The sequence below is a fragment of the Salmo salar genome, chromosome 15 (genome assembly GCF_965601325.2).
Source record: "Salmo salar chromosome 15, fSalSal1, whole genome shotgun sequence".
Taxonomy (NCBI): Eukaryota; Metazoa; Chordata; class Actinopteri; order Salmoniformes; family Salmonidae; genus Salmo; species Salmo salar.
This window is the reverse complement of record NC_138305.1, coordinates 3,895,692-3,915,431: the sequence shown is the minus strand read 5'-3', so window position 1 is coordinate 3,915,431 and position 19,740 is coordinate 3,895,692. Positions and strand designations below refer to the sequence as shown.

The following is a 19,740-nucleotide window of genomic DNA, read 5'->3' as shown; positions in this document are numbered from 1 at the left end:
TCCAGAGCAAGTGGGCCGTCGCCCGAGGAGAGAGGGCACGACATGACAGACTAGCTGCGTTGTTTGAATGACCCAACTGCTGGGTTGCAAAGCATTGGGTCACTTGGTTGGGTTGTTTTCTTTAAAAAAGAGCAAGCTTGGGTTGTTAATACAGGGTTATTGATGTTGGCTTATTGAGATATGACCCAGTGGTTGGGTTAATTCTCCCACCAAATCCAGATGATCAAAATGATCTGGCAAGCTTGGGAATGAGGATTGTTGCAGCTGTGTAGCAAGTGAGTGGAATTAGCTAGCTCAAACTCATTTAGAAATATTTTGTTAATGATTTCTTGCACGTCATAATTATTCAACCTTTTTTCCCCCCAGAGTTTTCAGGTGTCTTGAAAGCACCATAAATCCAGAGAATGCCAGACTTTGATAAAGTTTAATGACAACATTTGCCCACAAAGGACCACCGCACCACCTTCCTGTTCATGTGAGCACAGCACAACAAGGTGAGGCCAAACATGTCTTGTATGCTGCTGCATAAATTATGTAATATGCCAGGGAGATAACTAATTACAAGTACTCGCATTACTGTTATTGAGTAGCTTTTCCAAGTACTTTTTGTATTTTTCAAAGTCAGTCATTTTACCTCCTACTTGAGTCAAATGTCATTGAAGTATGAGTAACTCTACTTGAGTAGGACATTTCAGTGCTCCTCCCACCCCTGCTGTAAACCATGCACAAAGTGCCTGGACTCAACTCAATGCAGATTAACGTCCCACACACCGCAATAGACTGTATTGGAGTATAGCATGTTATGAGCAATAGACTGTATTGGAGTATAGCATGTTATGAGCAATAGACTGTATTGGAGTATAGCATGTTATGAGCAATAGACTGTATTGGAGTATAGCATGTTATGAGCAATAGACTGTATTGGAGTATAGCATGTTCTGAGCAATAGACTGTATTGGAGTATAGCATGTTCTGAGCAATAGGAAAGGCCACAATTTGTGTGTGGATGCGCAGGCTTGTGCAAGGGTGGCAACAACAACAATAATTTCACAAAGACAAAAGTACCTGGTTGTAATGTTGCTATATTTTATATCAAAGGTGGCCAACCATCCTCCAGGATAACGACTGGGAGTGCAGGCTTTTGTTCCTGCCCTGCTCTAAACACACGTTGTAGCCATCAGCTGCTCAAAAGGACCTTGATAAGCTGACTTGAGTGTTTCAGGGCTGGATCGTCATTTCATAATCATATTCTCTAACCCCCAGGCTGGAACCAATATGGCTGAATATCTCTGCCTGGTGAACAAGAGACCCGAACCGTTCATTCTGACTCTCGGAGACAATCGCTTGGCTCCCTGGCATTCACCGTCATGAAAGGGCCGCCTCTGGAGCAGAATACATTATGTTTCATTGTTGTTGTTGTTTTACATACGTGCATGTTGAACATGGATACCTGGTAGGGGTTGGGGGAGTAGAGGGTAAAGGTCATACGTGCATGTTGAACATGGATACCTGGTAGGGGTTGGGGGAGTAGAGGGTAAAGGTCATACGTGCATGTTGAACATGGATACCTGGTAGGGGTTGGGGGAGTAGAGGGTAAAGGTCATACGTGCATGTTGAACATGGATACCTGGTAGGGGTTGGGGGAGTAGAGGGTAAAGGTCATACGTGCATGTTGAACATGGATACCTGGTAGGGGTTGGGGGAGTAGAGGGTAAAGGTCATACGTGCATGTTGAACATGGATACCTGGTAGGGGTTGGGGGAGTAGAGGGTAAAGGTCATACGTGCATGTTGAACATGGATACCTGGTAGGGGTTGGGGGAGTAGAGGGTAAAGGTCATACGTGCATGTTGAACATGGATACCTGGTAGGGGTTGGGGGAGTAGAGGGTAAAGGTCATACGTGCATGTTGAACATGGATACCTGGTAGGGGTTGGGGGAGTAGAGGGTAAAGGTCATACGTGCATGTTGAACATGGATACCTGGTAGGGGTTGGGGGAGTAGAGGGTAAAGGTCATACGTGCATGTTGAACATGGATACCTGGTAGGGGTTGGGGGAGTAGAGGGTAAAGGTCATACGTGCATGTTGAACATGGATACCTGGTAGGGGTTGGGGGAGTAGAGGGTAAAGGTCATACGTGCATGTTGAACATGGATACCTGGTATGGATTGGGGGAGTAGAGGGTAAAGGTCATACGTGCATGTTGAACATGGATACCTGGTATGGATTGGGGGAGTAGAGGGTAAAGGGTGTACTTTTCTTCAGCTCCGTTCCTCAGCTTTAAATGGAATTTAAAAAAGATGGATTTGGTGTCTAAAGGGTTTGTTTATTTGTGTTTCTTTTGCATGATTTCATTTTGTAGCTGAAATTAATATCTGAAAATAAACATTTTGTATTATCTATAATTTGGTCATGATTTGCTCTGTGTCATTTTAAGAATGTCATAGAATGTGTATTAACGTTGTATCAGAGTTTTATTGTTAGAAGTATTTTTACCTTTAGAAAATTAACAGATTCTGTAATAGAGAGAAGGTGGACATTTTTTTCCCCAGAAATAAAGCTAGAAATAACCCACTTCTGGGACAAAAAATACATGAATAACAATAACCCAGCAATTTTTTTTTTAAATAAACCCACTTTTGGGGTCATTCACATAACCCAACAGTGGGGGGTCAAAATAACCCAGTGCTGGGTATGTACTATAGAGACCCAGGGCTGGGTATGTGCTATAGAGACTCAGGGCTGGGTATGTACTATAGAGACCCAGGGCTGGGTATGTACTATAGAGACCCAGGGCTGGGTATGTACTATAGAGACCCAGGGCTGGGTATGTACTATAGAGACCCAGGGCTGGGTATGTACTATAGAGACCCAGGGCTGGGTATGTACTATAGAGACCCAGGGCTGGGTATGTACTATAGAGACCCAGGGCTGGGTATGTACTATAGAGACCCAGGGCTGGGTATGTACTATAGAGACCCAGGGCTGGGTATGTACTATAGAGACCCAGGGCTGGGTATGTACTATAGAGACCCAGGGCTGGGTATGTACTATAGAGACCCAGGGCTGGGTATGTACTATAGAGACCCAGGGCTGGGTTACAGAAATGACCAAAATTGACCCATCATTTTTTTGTGTAGTTAACTATAGCTAACTAAGCATTAATATTGTTGTTGCCTTTCCACTGGCCTAAATAAATCTGCACTATTGGAAAGCTGGGATTCCCATCTATTAAACAATGGCCATGTAATTGCAACAACGTTGAAAATATTCTAAGAATATCATAATTGACAAATAACTTGCTGTGCATAGATCTCCCCTGAAACGTGAATTTCTGAGCCTTATATAGAAATATGTCTAGTTAGCAACCTTGCTTTGAAGTAGCCTAGCTTATCCATTTGATTCCTGATTCTTTGAATGATGGAATAATTGTATAAAGACAAAAGTATTTGGTTGTTATGTTGCAATATTTTATATCAAAGGTGGCAACCATCCTCCAGGATAGCTACTGGGAGTGAAGGCTTTTGTTCCTGCCCTGGTCTAACCACACTGTAGCCTAAACATCAGCCCTGGTCTAATCACACTGTAGCCTAAACATCAGCCCTGGTCTAATCACACTGTAGCCTAAACATCAGCCCTGGTCTAACCACACTGTAGCCTAAACATCAGCCCTGGTCTAACCACACTGTAGCCTAAACATCAGCCCTGGTCTAATCACACTGTAGCCTAAACATCAGCCCTGGTCTAAACATCAGCCCTGGTCTAATCACACTGTAGCCTAAACATCAGCCCTGGTCTAACCACACTGTAGCCTAAACATCAGCCCTGGTCTAACCACACTGTAGCCTAAACATCAGCCCTGGTCTAATCACACTGTAGCCTAAACATCAGCCCTGGTCTAAACATCAGCCCTGGTCTAATCACACTGTAGCCTAAACATCAGCCCTGGTCTAACCACACTGTAGCCTAAACATCAGCCCTGGTCTAATCACAATGTAGCCTAAACATCAGCCCTGGTCTAAACACACTGTAGCCTAAACATCAGCCCTGGTCTAAACATCAGCCCTGGTCTAATCACACTGTAGCCTAAACATCAGCCCTGGTCTAATCACACTGTAGCCTAAACATCAGCCCTGGTCTAAACATCAGCCCTGGTCTAATCACACTGTAGCCTAAACATCAGCCCTGGTCTAATCACACTGTAGCCTAAACATCAGCCCGGGTCTAAACATCAGCCCTGGTCTAAACATCAGCCCTGGTCTAATCACACTGTAGCCTAAACATCAGCCCTGGTCTAATCACACTGTAGCCTAAACATCAGCCCTGGTCTAATCACACTGTAGCCTAAACATCAGCCCTGGTCTAAACATCAGCCCTGGTCTAATCACACTGTAGCCTAAACATCAGCCCTGGTCTAATCACACTGTAGCCTAAACATCAGCCCTGGTCTAATCACACTGTAGCCTAAACATCAGCCCTGGTCTAAACATCAGCCCTGGTCTAATCACACTGTAGCCTAAAGATCAGCCCTGGTCTAATCACACTGTAGTCTAAACATCAGCCCTGGTCTAATCACACTGTAGCCTAAACATCAGCCCTGGTCTAACCACACTGTAGCCTAAACATCAGCCCTGGTCTAACCACACTGTAGCCTAAACATCAGCCCTGGTCTAAACATCAGCCCTGGTCTAACCACACTGTAGCCTAAACATCAGCCCTGGTCTAACCACACTGTAGCCTAAACATAAGCCCTGGTCTAATCACACTGTAGCCTAAACATCAGCCCTGGTCTAACCACACTGTAGCCTAAACATCAGCCCTGGTCTAATCACACTGTAGCCTAAACATCAGCTGCTCAACAGGACCTTGATAAGCTGACTTGGGTGTTTCAGGGTTGGATCAAACGCCAAGTCTGCACACTCAGCAGCTCTCCAGATGGAGGGTTGACCACATGTTGACAACATGTGACTAACAGTCCAGTTCTACTTTGTGGAGGATTAAGTGCCTTGAATTGATCAAGGGATCAACGGCAGGACACGGTTGGTCTACATGGGATCAGCCTTCCAGTGTCAATAATGGTTACTTCTTCATGTAGGCTATAACAATAGTCATGAAAATGTGGTTAAAACTAATGGAGACGTCATGGAAAATGTGTATGAACACTTATAACCAGAGATCTTAACAGTAAATAACCAGAGATCCTAACAGTAAATAACCAGATATGTTAACAGTAAATAATCCGAGATCTTAACAGTAAATAACCAGAGATCTTAACAGTAAATAACCAGAGATCCTAACAGTAAATAACCAGAGATGTTAACAATAAATAACCAGAGATCTTAACAGTAAATAACCAGAGATCTTAACAGTAAATAACCAGAGATCTTAACAGTAAATAACTAGAGATCCTAACAGTAAATAACCAGAGATCCTAACAGTAAATAACCAGAGATGTTAACAGTAAATAACCAGAGATCCTAACAGTAAATAACCAGAGATCTTAATAGTAAATAACCAGAGATCTTAACAATAAATAACCAGAGATCTTAATAGTAAATAACCAGAGATCTCTACTGCATAATGTCATTTATGAATTTAGGTGAACATAGTCTAATGGACCGACTTGGAAAGACAGCTCCTGTACTTTCATCCCAAGTCATGCACTGAGAGCATTGGCCTATTTCTTCTGCAACACACTCAACACAAATTATCAGCATACTAGTTTCACTGCCTCCTAAAGACATGATCGACATCAGGAAAAGAGGGTGGACTATCAGCTGATCATTGGCTAGCTCGATTTATTTTAGTGATTTTGATTTACCTCTCCTTGTCTTTCTGCCTCTCTCTGCTGCGCGTATCAGCCAACCAGACCGAATATCGATGGTGACGTAGGCTAAATCAAGTGTTAATCAAATGTTATGCTTTTGTAGGAGCACTGTTGATATTTAAACTAGGTAGCTAGCTACGTAGCTGCTCTCTTAAAAAGTAGGGGTTCGACAAGGGTTCTTATAAAATCCTCAAAGTTCTTTGAAAAACCTTTGGGTTCTTGGCACTGAAAATGGCCCCCAAAAAGGTTCTTCCAAGAACCCCATAGGAGGTGGAGTTCATCGAAGGAACCTCCTTAGTTGGTGGGATTTCTTACAAGAACCTAACTGCCCCAACTGAAACATTTGGATTTGAATTTGAAAGACAGCTGGTGCAGGCCCTTAAATGAAACATTTTAAGATCTCCTCAATTGAAGGTAAGTTTTGTCCCTAGTATGATCTAAATAGATATTGTTTTATGATACCATCTATCTTTTCATATTTGTGCGAATCTTTCTAAAACAGAAAATGGCCACAATTCAGTGGATATCAATCAACAAAGAAGTAAGAATATGTCGGCTATGAGAATATGTTGAAGGCTAGCTGTATTGGGTGCAGATGAGTGACCTGCTCACTTTTGTGTCTGTGTCTGCAGGTATTAAGAGGAGGAGGCATACAAAGGTATGTTAATTGGTATGTTATGCAGATCATATTTACCATCCTCCTCCCTTACCTCTTCAATGAATATCCCATAGGCCTCTACATTATGGACAAGGTATGTGTATGAAAACCATTATCAAAACAGTTTTTTACCATTTCCATTTTCCACAAAAACCAAGGTATGAATACTGTTGTGTGCATGTTTTGTTAATCATCTGTATAATTACTATTTTTGGGGATTCACAGACATCACTCTCCCTACAACTCTGATGAATATAACAGGAAACCTATTCAATCACCTTGCACTGCAAAATCATTCTGGCTATGGATACAGAGAACATCAACACATTAACATTACCACACCAGAGGATAAACCCATTGGACTTGGGTCTCTGCTGGGAGTTTACCTCATATTTAGATTTTTTTTATTCTGCTTTGCCACTAAAATCACAATAAACACTGACAACTAAAATATCGTTTTATTGTTATTATTGTTATGCTGATTATTATTAATAATGGGGGGGGGGGGGGGGGGGGGGGTGGCGTAGTTCAAGTACTTCGAGGCTCCATTAAAATGGGTTCTTTGAAGAACTTATTAGGGGTTCACCCACAGTTTCAATTTGAAGAACCCCTAAAGCCTAAAGGACACTCCAGATTTCTTCTCTTTTTAGAGTGTGCTCCCTGGTTTTTGGCTAACTGTTTTATTTGTCAGTGTTTTTGGTCAGCTGTGAACTTGGTCAGTAGCCTTAACTAGTCTGTAGCGTTTGACCGAGCCGTCAAGTGAAAGGAAATGAGGTATTTGTGTACTCGTGCCAATAAGTTTTACTGTAATCCTATTTCAAACAAGCAAATCTAAACCTGAAATATTTAATACACATGGCTTGTTTTGTTTTTTTATCTGCTTCGCGACTGTTTCCCTATAAATTCTCCTAGAAACTGTGATTGTAATTTGTTACATTATGAATATGCTTTTACAAAAACAAAAATATAAAAAATATATATTATATTAATATATATTAAAACAGTACTCTGTATTTTGCTGCATACATCTGCAAGCAAACAGATGGATTGTTTAATCATGTTCCTTGTGCTTCTTTACCAGACTAACTTTTAAACTGTAAACTGGTGACATCATAAGAAGGCACAACACTGAAAGCAGCAGGTAGGTGAGTTAAAAAGGGACTTTTCTGACCCGCATCCCATTGACAGCCCGACTAGACATAACCTACAACTGACCCATACCTTAACCCTAACCCTAACCAAATCCTTAACCCTGACCTGAACCTTTACTGAAATTAAATATTGATTTGCACGTCAACCATGTTCCCTTAGTTCACGTGTCAAACTCATTCCACAGAGGGCTGAATGTCTGCAGGTTGTCAATCTTCCCTTGTACCTGTTTGATGAATTAAGGTCACTGATTAGTAAGGAACTCCCCTCACCTGGTTGTCTAGGACTTAACTGAAAGAAAAAAATGAAAAATCCAGCAGATACTAGGCCCTCCATGGAATGAGATTGTCACTCCTGCCTTAGTTCTTCCCAGGTGAGGGTACCAACCGCTTCTATTTCCTTTGACTGTCAATCAGACAGTAATACTGATTTGGTCAAACAATTCCCCTGACAAGTGTTCTAGGTTCTATTAAAACAAATAATATGTCTGCAATTTAATTCAACGTTTATTTGTAGAGCATCATTTACATACTAAACTTCAGCAGAACATAGCAATACGTAGGAAAACATGTTTAGAAAAGAAAAGTAAGAAACCTGAGAAAGAGAAGAGTAGCCTATCCCAGTAGACTTTGATATATGAATTGCTGGTTATCTTCTGACTTCAGACCTAAAGCTGGACACAAATCCGTTGTCACAGTGAGGAGTTAGATATCATTGCAATGCATAGTGTAAATGTTAGATACACATTCGATATACAGGTGGGTCAGTGCTTTACAAGTTTAGTCGAATATTTACTATTGCATTTGTATACAGACTATTCATGTATTATTGTCGACAGAATAGTGACGTGTGAATTCTCTGCAGTTATGATCTCCCACCACTAGGGGTCAGACATGAACTGTGCAGTAAAAACGTTGAGTTTTTAAAACAATCCAACGACATATTTCTGCACTGACAATACATACATCTAGAGGAGTAAGAATACATTGACATACACACATACATCCAGAAAATATTACGTTTGAACATATTGAATGCTTTTCTACAACAACAAAAAAGTTTTGACTGTACAATGGTCTGTAAGCCTACATTATATCCTACCTTGTACAAGAAGAAGTAACAGTGGGAAAACTAATGACTGGCACTGAGCATGTCTCTACTCTAGGTAAATGGTCTCGCAGGAGTTACTCCCATACACACAAGCTCTCACCATTGTCCCCACCCAGTCTTCTATCACACACAGACACACAGACAATCCAGTGTTTCCCTCAGTACTCAATCTCGTTGAAGTTTTCTGAAAAGCCGGAATATGGAATTGTGTCTCCAGGATCTAGAAGAGAAATTGGAAATATTAACATGAGTCCAACAGGAGGTTGGTGGCACCTTAATTGGGGAGAACGGGCTCGTGGTAATGACTGGAGCGGAATCTGTGGAGTGGTATGAAATGCATCAAACACGTGGTTTCTATGAATTTGATTCCATTCCATTCGCTCCGTTCCGGACATTGTTATCAGCCCTTCTCCACTCAGCAGCCTCCTGTGCATGCATCTGTGAGATAATCTCATGTTGGAAGGGAAGGGAATCAATAACACTGTCTATCATGATTGGGGTGAATTCCACAAATTCTATTCTAATTCAATTGTCTCTCCCTGTATTCAATTTAATTCAATTAAAATTCTAGGTCAGTCTTTGAATTCAGAGATAATTCAATTCCTCTTAATTCCCATGTTAGGTCAAATCGAATAATTCAATTCCCAATTCAATATTATCCCAACAATTCTGCAAACTCCAATTTGAATTCAATTTCCTCAGGCGGATCATGCCACTGTTCAGACAACTTAAGTATACTGAAAATATAGCAATACAGGTTGCAACCATTCAAAACCAATCTTACAGTACATTTTTTATACTATGTTCATTAATTCCATTACCTGGGAAATGTAAAAAATATTTAATTTAATTCCATGTCAATTCTCCACTTCATGAGTAAATAAAAAAAAATGAATTGGAATTTCAAATTAAATTGGAATTGACACCTGGTGTCTTTCCTATTGTATATCTGGTCCCCAGCCAGCTCTCATGGAGTAGCCTGGGGACGAGCTGATTCTATTCCTATTTCTATGTATAAAGAACGGTCTTTTCTATACCTGATAAGTCTATGTACAGGGAATTGTGTATTCTATACATCATATTTCTATGTATAAAGAACGGTCTTTTCTATACCTGATAAGTCTATGTACAGGGAACTGTGTATTCTATACATAATATTTCTATGTATAGAGAACTGTCTCTATTCTGACTGAGGACCTGTGGTAGGATGCTGTACTGCACTGTGTGAAAGAGGTTATTATACTGAGCTACTGAACCGTGATTAGACATGATACCGCCTAGCACGTGCTGTACAGACCGCACCAGTCCGTCTACCCAGCAATAAGCTATTCTATCACGTGCTGTACAGGCCACACCAGTCCCCGTCTACACAGCATTAAGCTATTTTATCACGTGCTGTACCGTACAGACAGCACCAGCCCTTGTCTACACAGCATTAAGCTATTCTATCACGTGCTGTACAGGCCACACCAGTCCCTGTCTACACAGCATTAAGCTATTCTAACACAAAACAGAAATAGCTCAGTGATTACAGTATCAGAGTACAACTTTGCTGTTGATTTAGCCTGTCATAATGATGTCATACTAAACTGGTTGGAGTTTCCCCAGATAGAGTATAATGTGTTAACTGTGAAATGTGTGTAATGTGTGTTCTCATGTCCTGAAAAACATATTTTTCTCCTTTCTTTTTTACCTTTATCTATTCAGGAGAGTCAATTAAGAACAAATTCTTATTTACAATGACGGCCTGGCCAGAGAGCCTACCTGCTGTGCACGGTCCTTTTTTAAACACAATGTCATCAATAGCGATATCACTTCTTATTGATGGTCCTCGGATCGCTTCGAATATAATCTGGAAAGAAAGGCAAAGAAAATCATCATCACAAACCACGTTTCCATCCACAGTTTAAACCATGTTTCCATCCATAGTTCAAACCCCGTTTCCATCCACAGTTTAAACCCCGTTTCCATCCACAGTTTAAACCCCGTTTCCATCCACAGTTTAAACCCCGTTTCCATCCACAGTTTAAACCCCGTTTCCATCCACAGTTTAAACCCCGTTTCCATCCACAGTTTAAACCCCGTTCCATCCACAGTTTAAACCCCGTTTCCATCCACAGTTTAAACCACGTTTCCATCCACAGTTTTTAAGCGAGTATAGTCATAGCGTATTAAAAAAAAACATCACAACAGCTGTGAAGAAAAAAGGGAATTTCGGTACAATTTTCTAAATGCCGACAGATCATTTGTTTGGTCGACATGGTGGGATGTTTTTGAGTCTATAAAATGTATTATGCGAGAAATGGCGATGGAAATATCTTAATGCGCAAATATTGGCATATATATATGTCAATATTTGCGCATTAAGATATTTCCATCGCCATTTCTCGCATAATACATTTTACAGACTCAAAAACATCCCACCATGTCGACCAAACAAATAATACACATATAACAACCATCATATCGAAGTAAACTTATCCGCAAAGTCCATTGGTTTCGAGGCTGATGTTTGGCAAGTCGAACCTTCAGCTCCCTCCACAGATTTTCTATGGGATTAAGGTCTGGAGACTGGCTAGGCCACTCCAGGACCTTAATGTGCTTCTTCATGAGCCACTCCTTTGTTGCCTTGGCCGTGTGTTTTGGGTCATTGTCATGCTGGAATACCCATCCACGACCCATTTTCAATGCCCTGGCTGAGGGAAGGATGTTCTCACCCAAGATTTGACGGTACATGGCCCCGTCCATCGTCCCTTTGATGCGGTGAAGTTGTCCTGTCCCCTTAGGAGAAAAACACCCGCAAAGCATAATGTTTCCACCTCCATGTTTGACGGTGGGGATGGTGTTCTTGGGGGTCATAGGCAGCATTACTCCTCCTCCAAACACGGCGAGTTGAGTTGATGCCAAAGAGCTCCATTTTGGTCTCATCTGACCACAACACTTTCACCCAGTTGTCCTCTGAATCATTCAGATGTTCATTGGCAAACTTCAGACGGGCATGTATATGTGCTTTCTTGAGCAGGGGACCTTGTGGGCGCTGCAGGATTTCAGTCCTTCATGGCATAGTGTGTTACCAATTGTTTTCTTGGTGACTATGGTCCCACCTGCCTTGAGATCATTGACAAGATCCTCCCGTGTAGTTCTGGGCTGATTCCTCACCGTTCTCATGATCATTGCAACTCCACGAGGTGAGATCTTGCATGGAGCCCCAGGCCGAGGGAGATTGACAGTTCTTTTGTGTTTCTTCCATTTGCGAATAATCGAACCAACTGTTGTCACCTTCTCACCAAGCTGCTTGGCGATGGTCTTGTAGCCCATTCCAGCCTTGTGTAGGTCTACAATCTTGTCCCTGACATCCTTGGAGAGCTCTTTGGTCTTGGCCATGGTGGAGAGTTTGGAATCTGATTGATTGATTGCTTCTGTGGACAGGTGTCTTTTATACAGGTAACAAACTGAGATTAGGAGCACTCCCTTTAAGAGTGTGCTCCTAATCTCAGCTCGTTACCTGTATAAAAGACACCTGGGAGCCAGAAATATTTCTGATTGAGAGGGGGTCAAATACTTATTTCCCTCGTTAAAATGCACATCAATTTCTAACATTTTTGACATGTGTTTTTCAGGATTTTTTAGTTTTTTATTCTGTCTCTCACTGTTCAAATACACCTACCATTAAAATTATAGACTGATCATTTCTTTTTCAGTGGGCAAACGTACAAAATCAGCAGGGGATCAAATACTTTTTTCCCTCACTGTACGCATGAAAATCTGTCGCCAATTGGATGGAAATCTAGCAACATTTCTCAAAATAGCATTAATATCAATGAATATGGAGTAAAACAGAATATTTATTCCAATGGAGTCTGATGAAACAAATGTGTCCCCATTTCCTCTCCGGATGTGAGTGTTACGCTGTTGAGTCTGTCTGTCTGTCTGTCTGTCTGTCTGTCTGTCTGTCTGTCTGTCTGTCTGTCTGTCTGTCTGTCTGTCTGTCTGTCTGTCTGTCTGTCTGTCTGTCTGTCTGTCTGTCTGTCTCTCTGTCTGTGTGTCTGTATGTCTCTCTGTCTGTGTGTCTGTGTGTCTCTCTGTCTGTGTGTGTGTCTGTATGTCTCTCTGTCTGCGTGTCTGACCGTCTGTCTGCGTGTCTCTCTGTCTGTGTGTCTGTATGTCTCTCTGTCTGTGTGTCTGTGTGTCTCTCTGTCTGTCTGTCTGTCTGTCTGTCTGTCTGTCTGTCTGTCTGTCTGTCTGTCTGTCTGTCTGTCTGTCTGTCTGTCTGTCTGTCTGTCTGTCTGTCTGTCTGTCTGTGTGTCTCTCTGTGTGTCTCTCTGTCTGTGTGTCTCTCTGTGTGTCTCTCTGTCTGTGTGTCTCTCTGTCTGTGTGTCTCTCTGTCGCTGTGTGTGTGTCTCTCTGTCGCTGTGTGTGTGTCCCTCTGTCGCTGTGTGTGTGTGTCTCTCTGTCGCTGTGTGTGTGTGTCTCTCTGTCGCTGTGTGTGTATCTCTCTGTCGCTGTGTGTGTGTGTGTGTCTCTCTGTCGCTGTGTGTGTGTGTGTCTCTCTGTCGCTGTGTGTGTGTGTGTCTCTCTGTCGCTGTGTGTGTGTGTGTCTCTCTGTCGCTGTGTATGTGTCTCTCTGTCGCTGTGTGTGTGTGTGTCTCTCTGTCGCTGTGTGTGTCTCTCTACCAGGTGTCTGCGGTCACACTCGTAGTCCACCGTTGCCCTCATCCAGGAGATGCTCTGCTCGCCGCGACGTCTCCATAGCAACGCGTCCTGCTCGCTATCGCCACGGCGCAGGAGTACGCTCAGCAAGCCGGTGCCAGAGCCGTACATGTGGTAGTAGAAGACCAGACACTGTGGCCCCGTGGAGCCCCTCAGGTCAGAAGACAGCAGACGGGCTGTGTGACCAGGACGCATCAGGGAGGCCTCGACATACATGAAGTACCCTGAAGAGAGAGATGAGACATGACAGGTTACTGGTGGAATGTAAACACTCAGGAGGAGAAAGATATCAGGGGTCATACAAACACGTTGCTGACATACAGTACAGCATATCATCAGCATTATGTGTGTGTATGGATGAATGAATGAACTGGTGACTCACCCACCCCTGTAGTGTGGTCTCCTCGGGGCCCGGTGTAGGAGGTGGGGGTTTGCCCTCGCACCCGGAGCCAATCCCCTTTATCTGTCTCCTTCTCCTGGCTATAGCCACAGTCCCCTGTCTCAAAGTTACACTGGCCAGGCAGGGCTCTCAGCGGCCCTGGAACACACACACACAGCTGTTTTAAGGAATCTGACAGCAAAGCTTGATTAAATGTAGATACATGGTAATAACTATCTATTGTCTACATCAACAGTGTTCTGACTCCCTGGAGGTTGGCAGTTGACAGTGATGTTTGAATGATGACTCAAGTGATTTCATAACGAGATAAAGAAGAACTCCTTTCCCACTGGACAAGAACCGGTTGCATCAACATTGTCTCCATGTAATTTCAACAACAAAAATTATATCTGATGACATTGAATCAACGTGGAAAACTAATTGGATTTGCAAAAAGTCATCAAGGTAAATGAATTAAGTATTTTTTTCCCCCAACTTTTAACCTAAATCCAATGACATGGTAAAAAAATATACTGCTCAAAAAAATAAAGGGAACACTTAAACAACACATCCTAGATCTGAATGAAAGAAATAATCTTATTAAATACTTTTTTCTTTACATAGTTGAATGTGCTGACAACAAAATCACACAAAAATAATCAATGGAAATCCAATTTATCAACCCATGGAGGTCTGGATTTGGAGTCACACTCAAAATTAAAGTGGAAAACCACACTACAGGCTGATCCAACTTTGATGTAATGTCCTTAAAACAAGTCAAAATTAGGCTCAGTAGTGTGTGTGGCCTCCACGTGCCTGTATGACCTCCCTACAACGCCTGGGCATGCTCCTGATGAGGTGGCGGATGGTCTCCTGAGGGATCTCCTCCCAAACCTGGACTAAATCATCCGCCAACTCCTGGACAGTCTGTGGTGCAACGTGGCGTTGGTGGATGGAGCGAGACATGATGTCCCAGATGTGCTCAATTGGATTCAGGTCTGGGGAACGGGCGGGCCAGTCCATAGCATCAATACCTTCCTCTTGCAGGAACTGCTGACACACTCCAGCTACATGAGGTCTAGCATTGTCTTGCATTAGGAGGAAACCAGGGCCAACCGCACCAGCATATGGTCTCACAAGGGGTCTGAGGATCTCATCTCGGTACCTAATGGCAGTCAGGCTACCTCTGGCGAGCACATGGAGGGCTGTGTGGCCCCCCAAAGAAATGCCACCCCACACCATGACTGACCCACCACCAAACCGGTCATGCTGGAGGATGTTGCAGGCAGCAGAACGTTCTGCACGGCGTCTCCAGACTCTGTCACGTCTGTCACATGTGCTCAGTGTGAACCTGCTTTCATCTGTGAAGAGCACAGGGCGCCAGTGGAGAATTTGCCAATCTTGGTGTTCTCTGGCAAATGCCAAACGTCATGCACGGTGTTGGGCTGTAAGCACAACCCCCACCCGTGGACGTCGGGCCCTCATACCACCCTCATGGAGTCTGTTTCTGACCGCTGCTGGAGGTCATTTTGTAGGGCTCTGGCAGTGCTTCTTCTGCTTCTCCTTGCACAAAGGCGGAGGTAGCGGTCCTGCTGCTGGGTTGTTGCCCTCCTACGGCCTCCTCCACGTCTCCTGATGTACTGGCCTGTCTCCTGGTAGCGCCTCCATGCTCTGGACACTACGCTGACAGACACAGCAAACCTTCTTGCCACAGCTCGCATTGATGTGCCATCCTGGATGAGCTGCACTACCTGAGCCACTTGTGTGGGTTGTAGACTCTGTCTCATGCTACCACTAGAGTGAAAGCACCGCCAGCATTCAAAAGTGACCAAAACATCAGCCAGGAAGCATAGGAACTGAGAAGTGGTCTGTGGTCCCCACCTGCAGAACCACTCCTTTATTGGGGTGTCTTGCTAATTGCCTATCATTTCCACCTGTTGTCTATTCCATTTGCACAACAGCATGTGAAATGTATTGTCAATCAGTGTTGCTTCCTAAGTGGACAGTTTGATTTCACAGAAGTGTGATTGACTTGGAGTTACATTGTGTTGTTTAAGTGTTCCCTTTATTTTTTGGAGCAGTGTATATATTTCACGTTGAATTCATGTGAGTCGACATCTCAACCAAAAGTAAATCAAAACTAGATGTTGAAATGACGTCTGAATGGGTTGGCTGTATTTCCCCATTGCTCTTCACTACCAGGGTCATAGCTGAATCAGCAGCAGCAGTTATGAAAGTCATTAGCAACATAATCACAGCCCTGATGAATGGCAGTTTACTTTGAGACTACAATAGTCTAAATCCACTGCCGCTTTGAAGAAAACTGTTGCCTTAATAGTTGACAGTCCTTTGTCATTTCATAGATTTAAGAATGACAACATTACAACAAAACCTTACAAGTGCTTTGAAATGTATTTCTGTTATACATATGTGAAATATATTATAATTACAATCAAAGACAATTCATTTGTGACAGTCTCTGAAAGGTTGCAGTAATATTATCATATCCCATCTAAACCGTTCCGAAGGCCTCATTTATAGTTTTCACCACAGCGGCATGAGAACTCAGCCCAAATGGCCCAGAGAAACTGCTGTCAAAGCAAAGAAGCCGTCACTGCCCATGTAATTACCGTATAACATCATAGACGACGAGACCAGATGTTTGCCACGATGGCTGATCGTCTAAGGCTGCGTTTACTGTTATGGGCAAAGGATCTGATCTGATTGCTCAAAAGACCAATTAGTGGTAAAAAATCTGAATTGGGCTGCCTGTGTAAACGCAGCCTAAGAGCTTATAAATAGTAAGAGTTTAATTGAAGGACCCAGCCCAGTCTCCCAGCAGCTGGCAACAAAAACCACATATCCACAGCCGGGGCCTGAGTATGAGGAAAAGAGGAGAGTTTTAGCTGATTTTATTCCAGCTTGAAATATTTTCTCGTGCTACTAGCTACTCTGGCTTGAGCAAGGCCAGGGCCAGGATAACCCTGCTTGCAAGGTAGCCCTGCCTGCGACTTTAAAATCAGTGTCAGCCCTTGACCCAAGAGGGAATTTCCTCTTGCTCTAATGGTTAAGATGTTGGTTTCTCCAGTGGGGGACCCGGGGACACATCCAGCCTGTGACACTTCTTCAGATCAGGTTATGTAGTGAGGGATTCCTGGCTAAACTACAACATCAAGTCCTGGACTGCTACCAGAGTAGCAGGATGCCACTGTTAAGTAGCACACTCCTCGAGTGGCTCCCGTGTGGCGCAGTGGTCTAAGGCACTGCATCTCAGTGCTAAAGGCGTCACTACAGACCCCGGTTAGATTCCAGGCTGTATCACAACCGGCCGTGATTGGGAGTCCCATAGGGCGGCGCACAATTGGCCCAACATCTTCCAGGTTAGAGTTTGGCCGGGGTAGGCCGTCATTGTAAATAAGAATTTGTTCTTAACTGACTTGCCTAGTTAAATAAAGGTTAAAAAAAGAAATATATAACTAAGTTTCGATATGTAACCTAGCCAAACTAGCTCTCTGAGCCAGCGGTGCTAACATAAATAGTAAAGTGTTTTAATAAACACTTCACTTTGGATGGAAACTAAAGAGCTATGGAATTGGCAAGCACAGTGATAGAAAAACACCAACTTAACTTAGAAATAGACTGTTTATTTCTACAAAAAGCAACAATGGATAACATCCAAATCTGTAACTCAGCTGACCCTATACACTGGGTACCTCTCTGTTTCAGTTCTGTTTATAAGTATTGATGTCAATGGGAGAAATAGTTCATAGTTGCATGTGCAGTGGATATCACAAGGCAGGATTCAATCCCATGTGCAGTCTCCTTGACATAATGGCAAGGTCAAAGACCTGACGTATACACGCCCAGGCCTGCTGTCTTACCTGCTGTGATTCTACAGTCCCCAATGGTCACTGTGATGTCATCGAGAGCCACTTGGCCACAGTCCCAGAAGTTTTTACATATGCTGACGAACACTACCTGGGAGAAAGACAGATATTACCCGGCTATCGCAGAGCAAAAAACTCAACTATTATCCCTCCCTTCCTTCTGTGTACGCATGCGTTGTTACCTTGGTAACCATGGGCTTCATATATGTGACGTCCACCCCTGTCCAGACATCTCTGGTGGTATCAGCCAGGCTCCAGACCTTCTCCTGAGCCACGTTGTGCTGGTCGTAGATGTAGAGAACCAGTGCGTTTTCCACTTTCCTGAAGCCGTGAAGGGCGTAGTGGAAACGCAGACAGTACTTATGGTTGCCGGGGAGGAAAGGACCGTGGAGACGACCCACGTAACCCGGCCGCGACGTGAATCGTGTGTTCGCCAGGAGGAACGAGCCTGGAGGGTAGATTTAGGATTTGATATGTTACGTCTCTCTAAGCAGGACATCACTTTAACCCCTACCTACGTGTTCATATTACCTCAACTACCTCATAACCCTACACATTGACTCAGTACTGCTACTCCTTGTATAGAGCCTCCTTATTGTTATTTTATTGTGTTACTATTTTCTTTTTTTATTTGTTAATTTCTTACTTTTTAACACAGCTTTGTCAGTCTCGTAAGTAAGCATTTCATGGTATAGTCTACACCTGTTGTATTCAGCGCACGTGATGAATAAATTAGATTTGATTTCCAACTGACTCTAAATACCTGTTATTTAGTCACAATCATTATGGGGCGAAACATAACTTCCAAGTACATTTTTCACTTAGTTATGTATCGATGTTAATGGGAAACATAAGTTTCCCATTAGGGCTCATAAATGTTTGTGACAAGTCTTACAGGCTTTGTGTTAGGCGTTATAGGCTGCATCCCAAATGGCAACCTATTCCCTATATAGTGCACAACTTTTGGCCAAGGCCCTGTGGACACTGGTCAAAAGTAGTCTACTATATAGGGAATAGGGTGTAATTTGGGACGCGTCCATAGAGTTGTGTAACTCACCAGTCCCCGTGGTGTGGTCTCCTATTCTGTACGCATTGGGTTTCACTGAAACTCTGTTCCACACCTTGCTCTCCACTCTTTCCTGGTAGTACTGACACAGACCCTCCTCAAAGTCACAGTTAGCTATGGACGGGTCAACCACGGGCTCTGAAACAAAACATGCGGGTAGAAGTGAACAATGGTACCTTTTAATTCCATGCGTTAGAATCATTCCAAATGATCCAGACCAAGGCCGAAAACAGGCCCTGGAATAAATGTTGCCAGCTTTAGAAAATGTCACTTTAGAAAATGATACTACACCTTAGGGAGCTTTGGAAAATGATACTACACCTTAGGGAGCTTTATAAAATGATACTACACCCTAGGAAGCTTTAGAAAATGATACTACACCTTAGGGAGCTTTAGGAAATGATACTACACCTTAGGGAGCTTTGGAAAATGATACTACACCTTAGGGAGCTTTATAAAATGATACTACACCTTAGGGAGCTTTGGAAAATGATACTACACCTTAGGGAGCTTTATAAAATGATACTACACCCTAGGGAGCTTTAGGAAATGATACTACACCCTAGGGAGCTTTATAAAATGATACTACACCTTAGGGAGCTTTAGGAAATGATACTACACCCTAGGAAGCTTTAGAAAATGATACTACACCTTAGGGAGCTTTATAAAATGATACTACACCTCAGGGAGCTTTATAAAATGATACTACACCTCAGGGAGCTTTAGGAAATGATACTACACCTCAGGGAGCTTTAGGAAATTATACCACACCTCAGGGAGCTTCAGAAAATGATAGTACACCTCAGGGAGCTTTGGAAAATGATACTACACCTCAGGGAGCTTTATAAAATGATACTACACCTTAGGGAGCTTTATAAAATTATACTACACCTTAGGGAGCTTTAGGAAATGATACTACACCTTAGGGAGCTTTAGGAAATGATACTACACCTC

General features: G+C 43.0%; 1 protein-coding gene across 1 annotated transcript in view; it reads right to left on the bottom strand.

The window, feature by feature from the left end:
• Positions 1–8,122: 8,122 nt before the first annotated feature.
• mamdc2a (MAM domain containing 2a) overlaps positions 8,123–19,740 on the bottom strand; it is a 37,910-nt gene continuing 26,292 nt past the window's right edge. The window contains exons 8-14 of the mRNA XM_045695335.2: positions 18,778–18,924; positions 17,903–18,168; positions 17,715–17,811; positions 13,837–13,992; positions 13,419–13,678; positions 10,509–10,596; positions 8,123–8,964 (exon numbers count right to left, since the gene is read on the bottom strand). Of these exons, the coding sequence (XP_045551291.1) occupies positions 8,903–8,964; positions 10,509–10,596; positions 13,419–13,678; positions 13,837–13,992; positions 17,715–17,811; positions 17,903–18,168; positions 18,778–18,924 (1,076 nt within the window). The 3' untranslated portion in view covers positions 8,123–8,902. The remainder of the gene's footprint in view (positions 8,965–10,508; positions 10,597–13,418; positions 13,679–13,836; positions 13,993–17,714; positions 17,812–17,902; positions 18,169–18,777; positions 18,925–19,740) is intronic.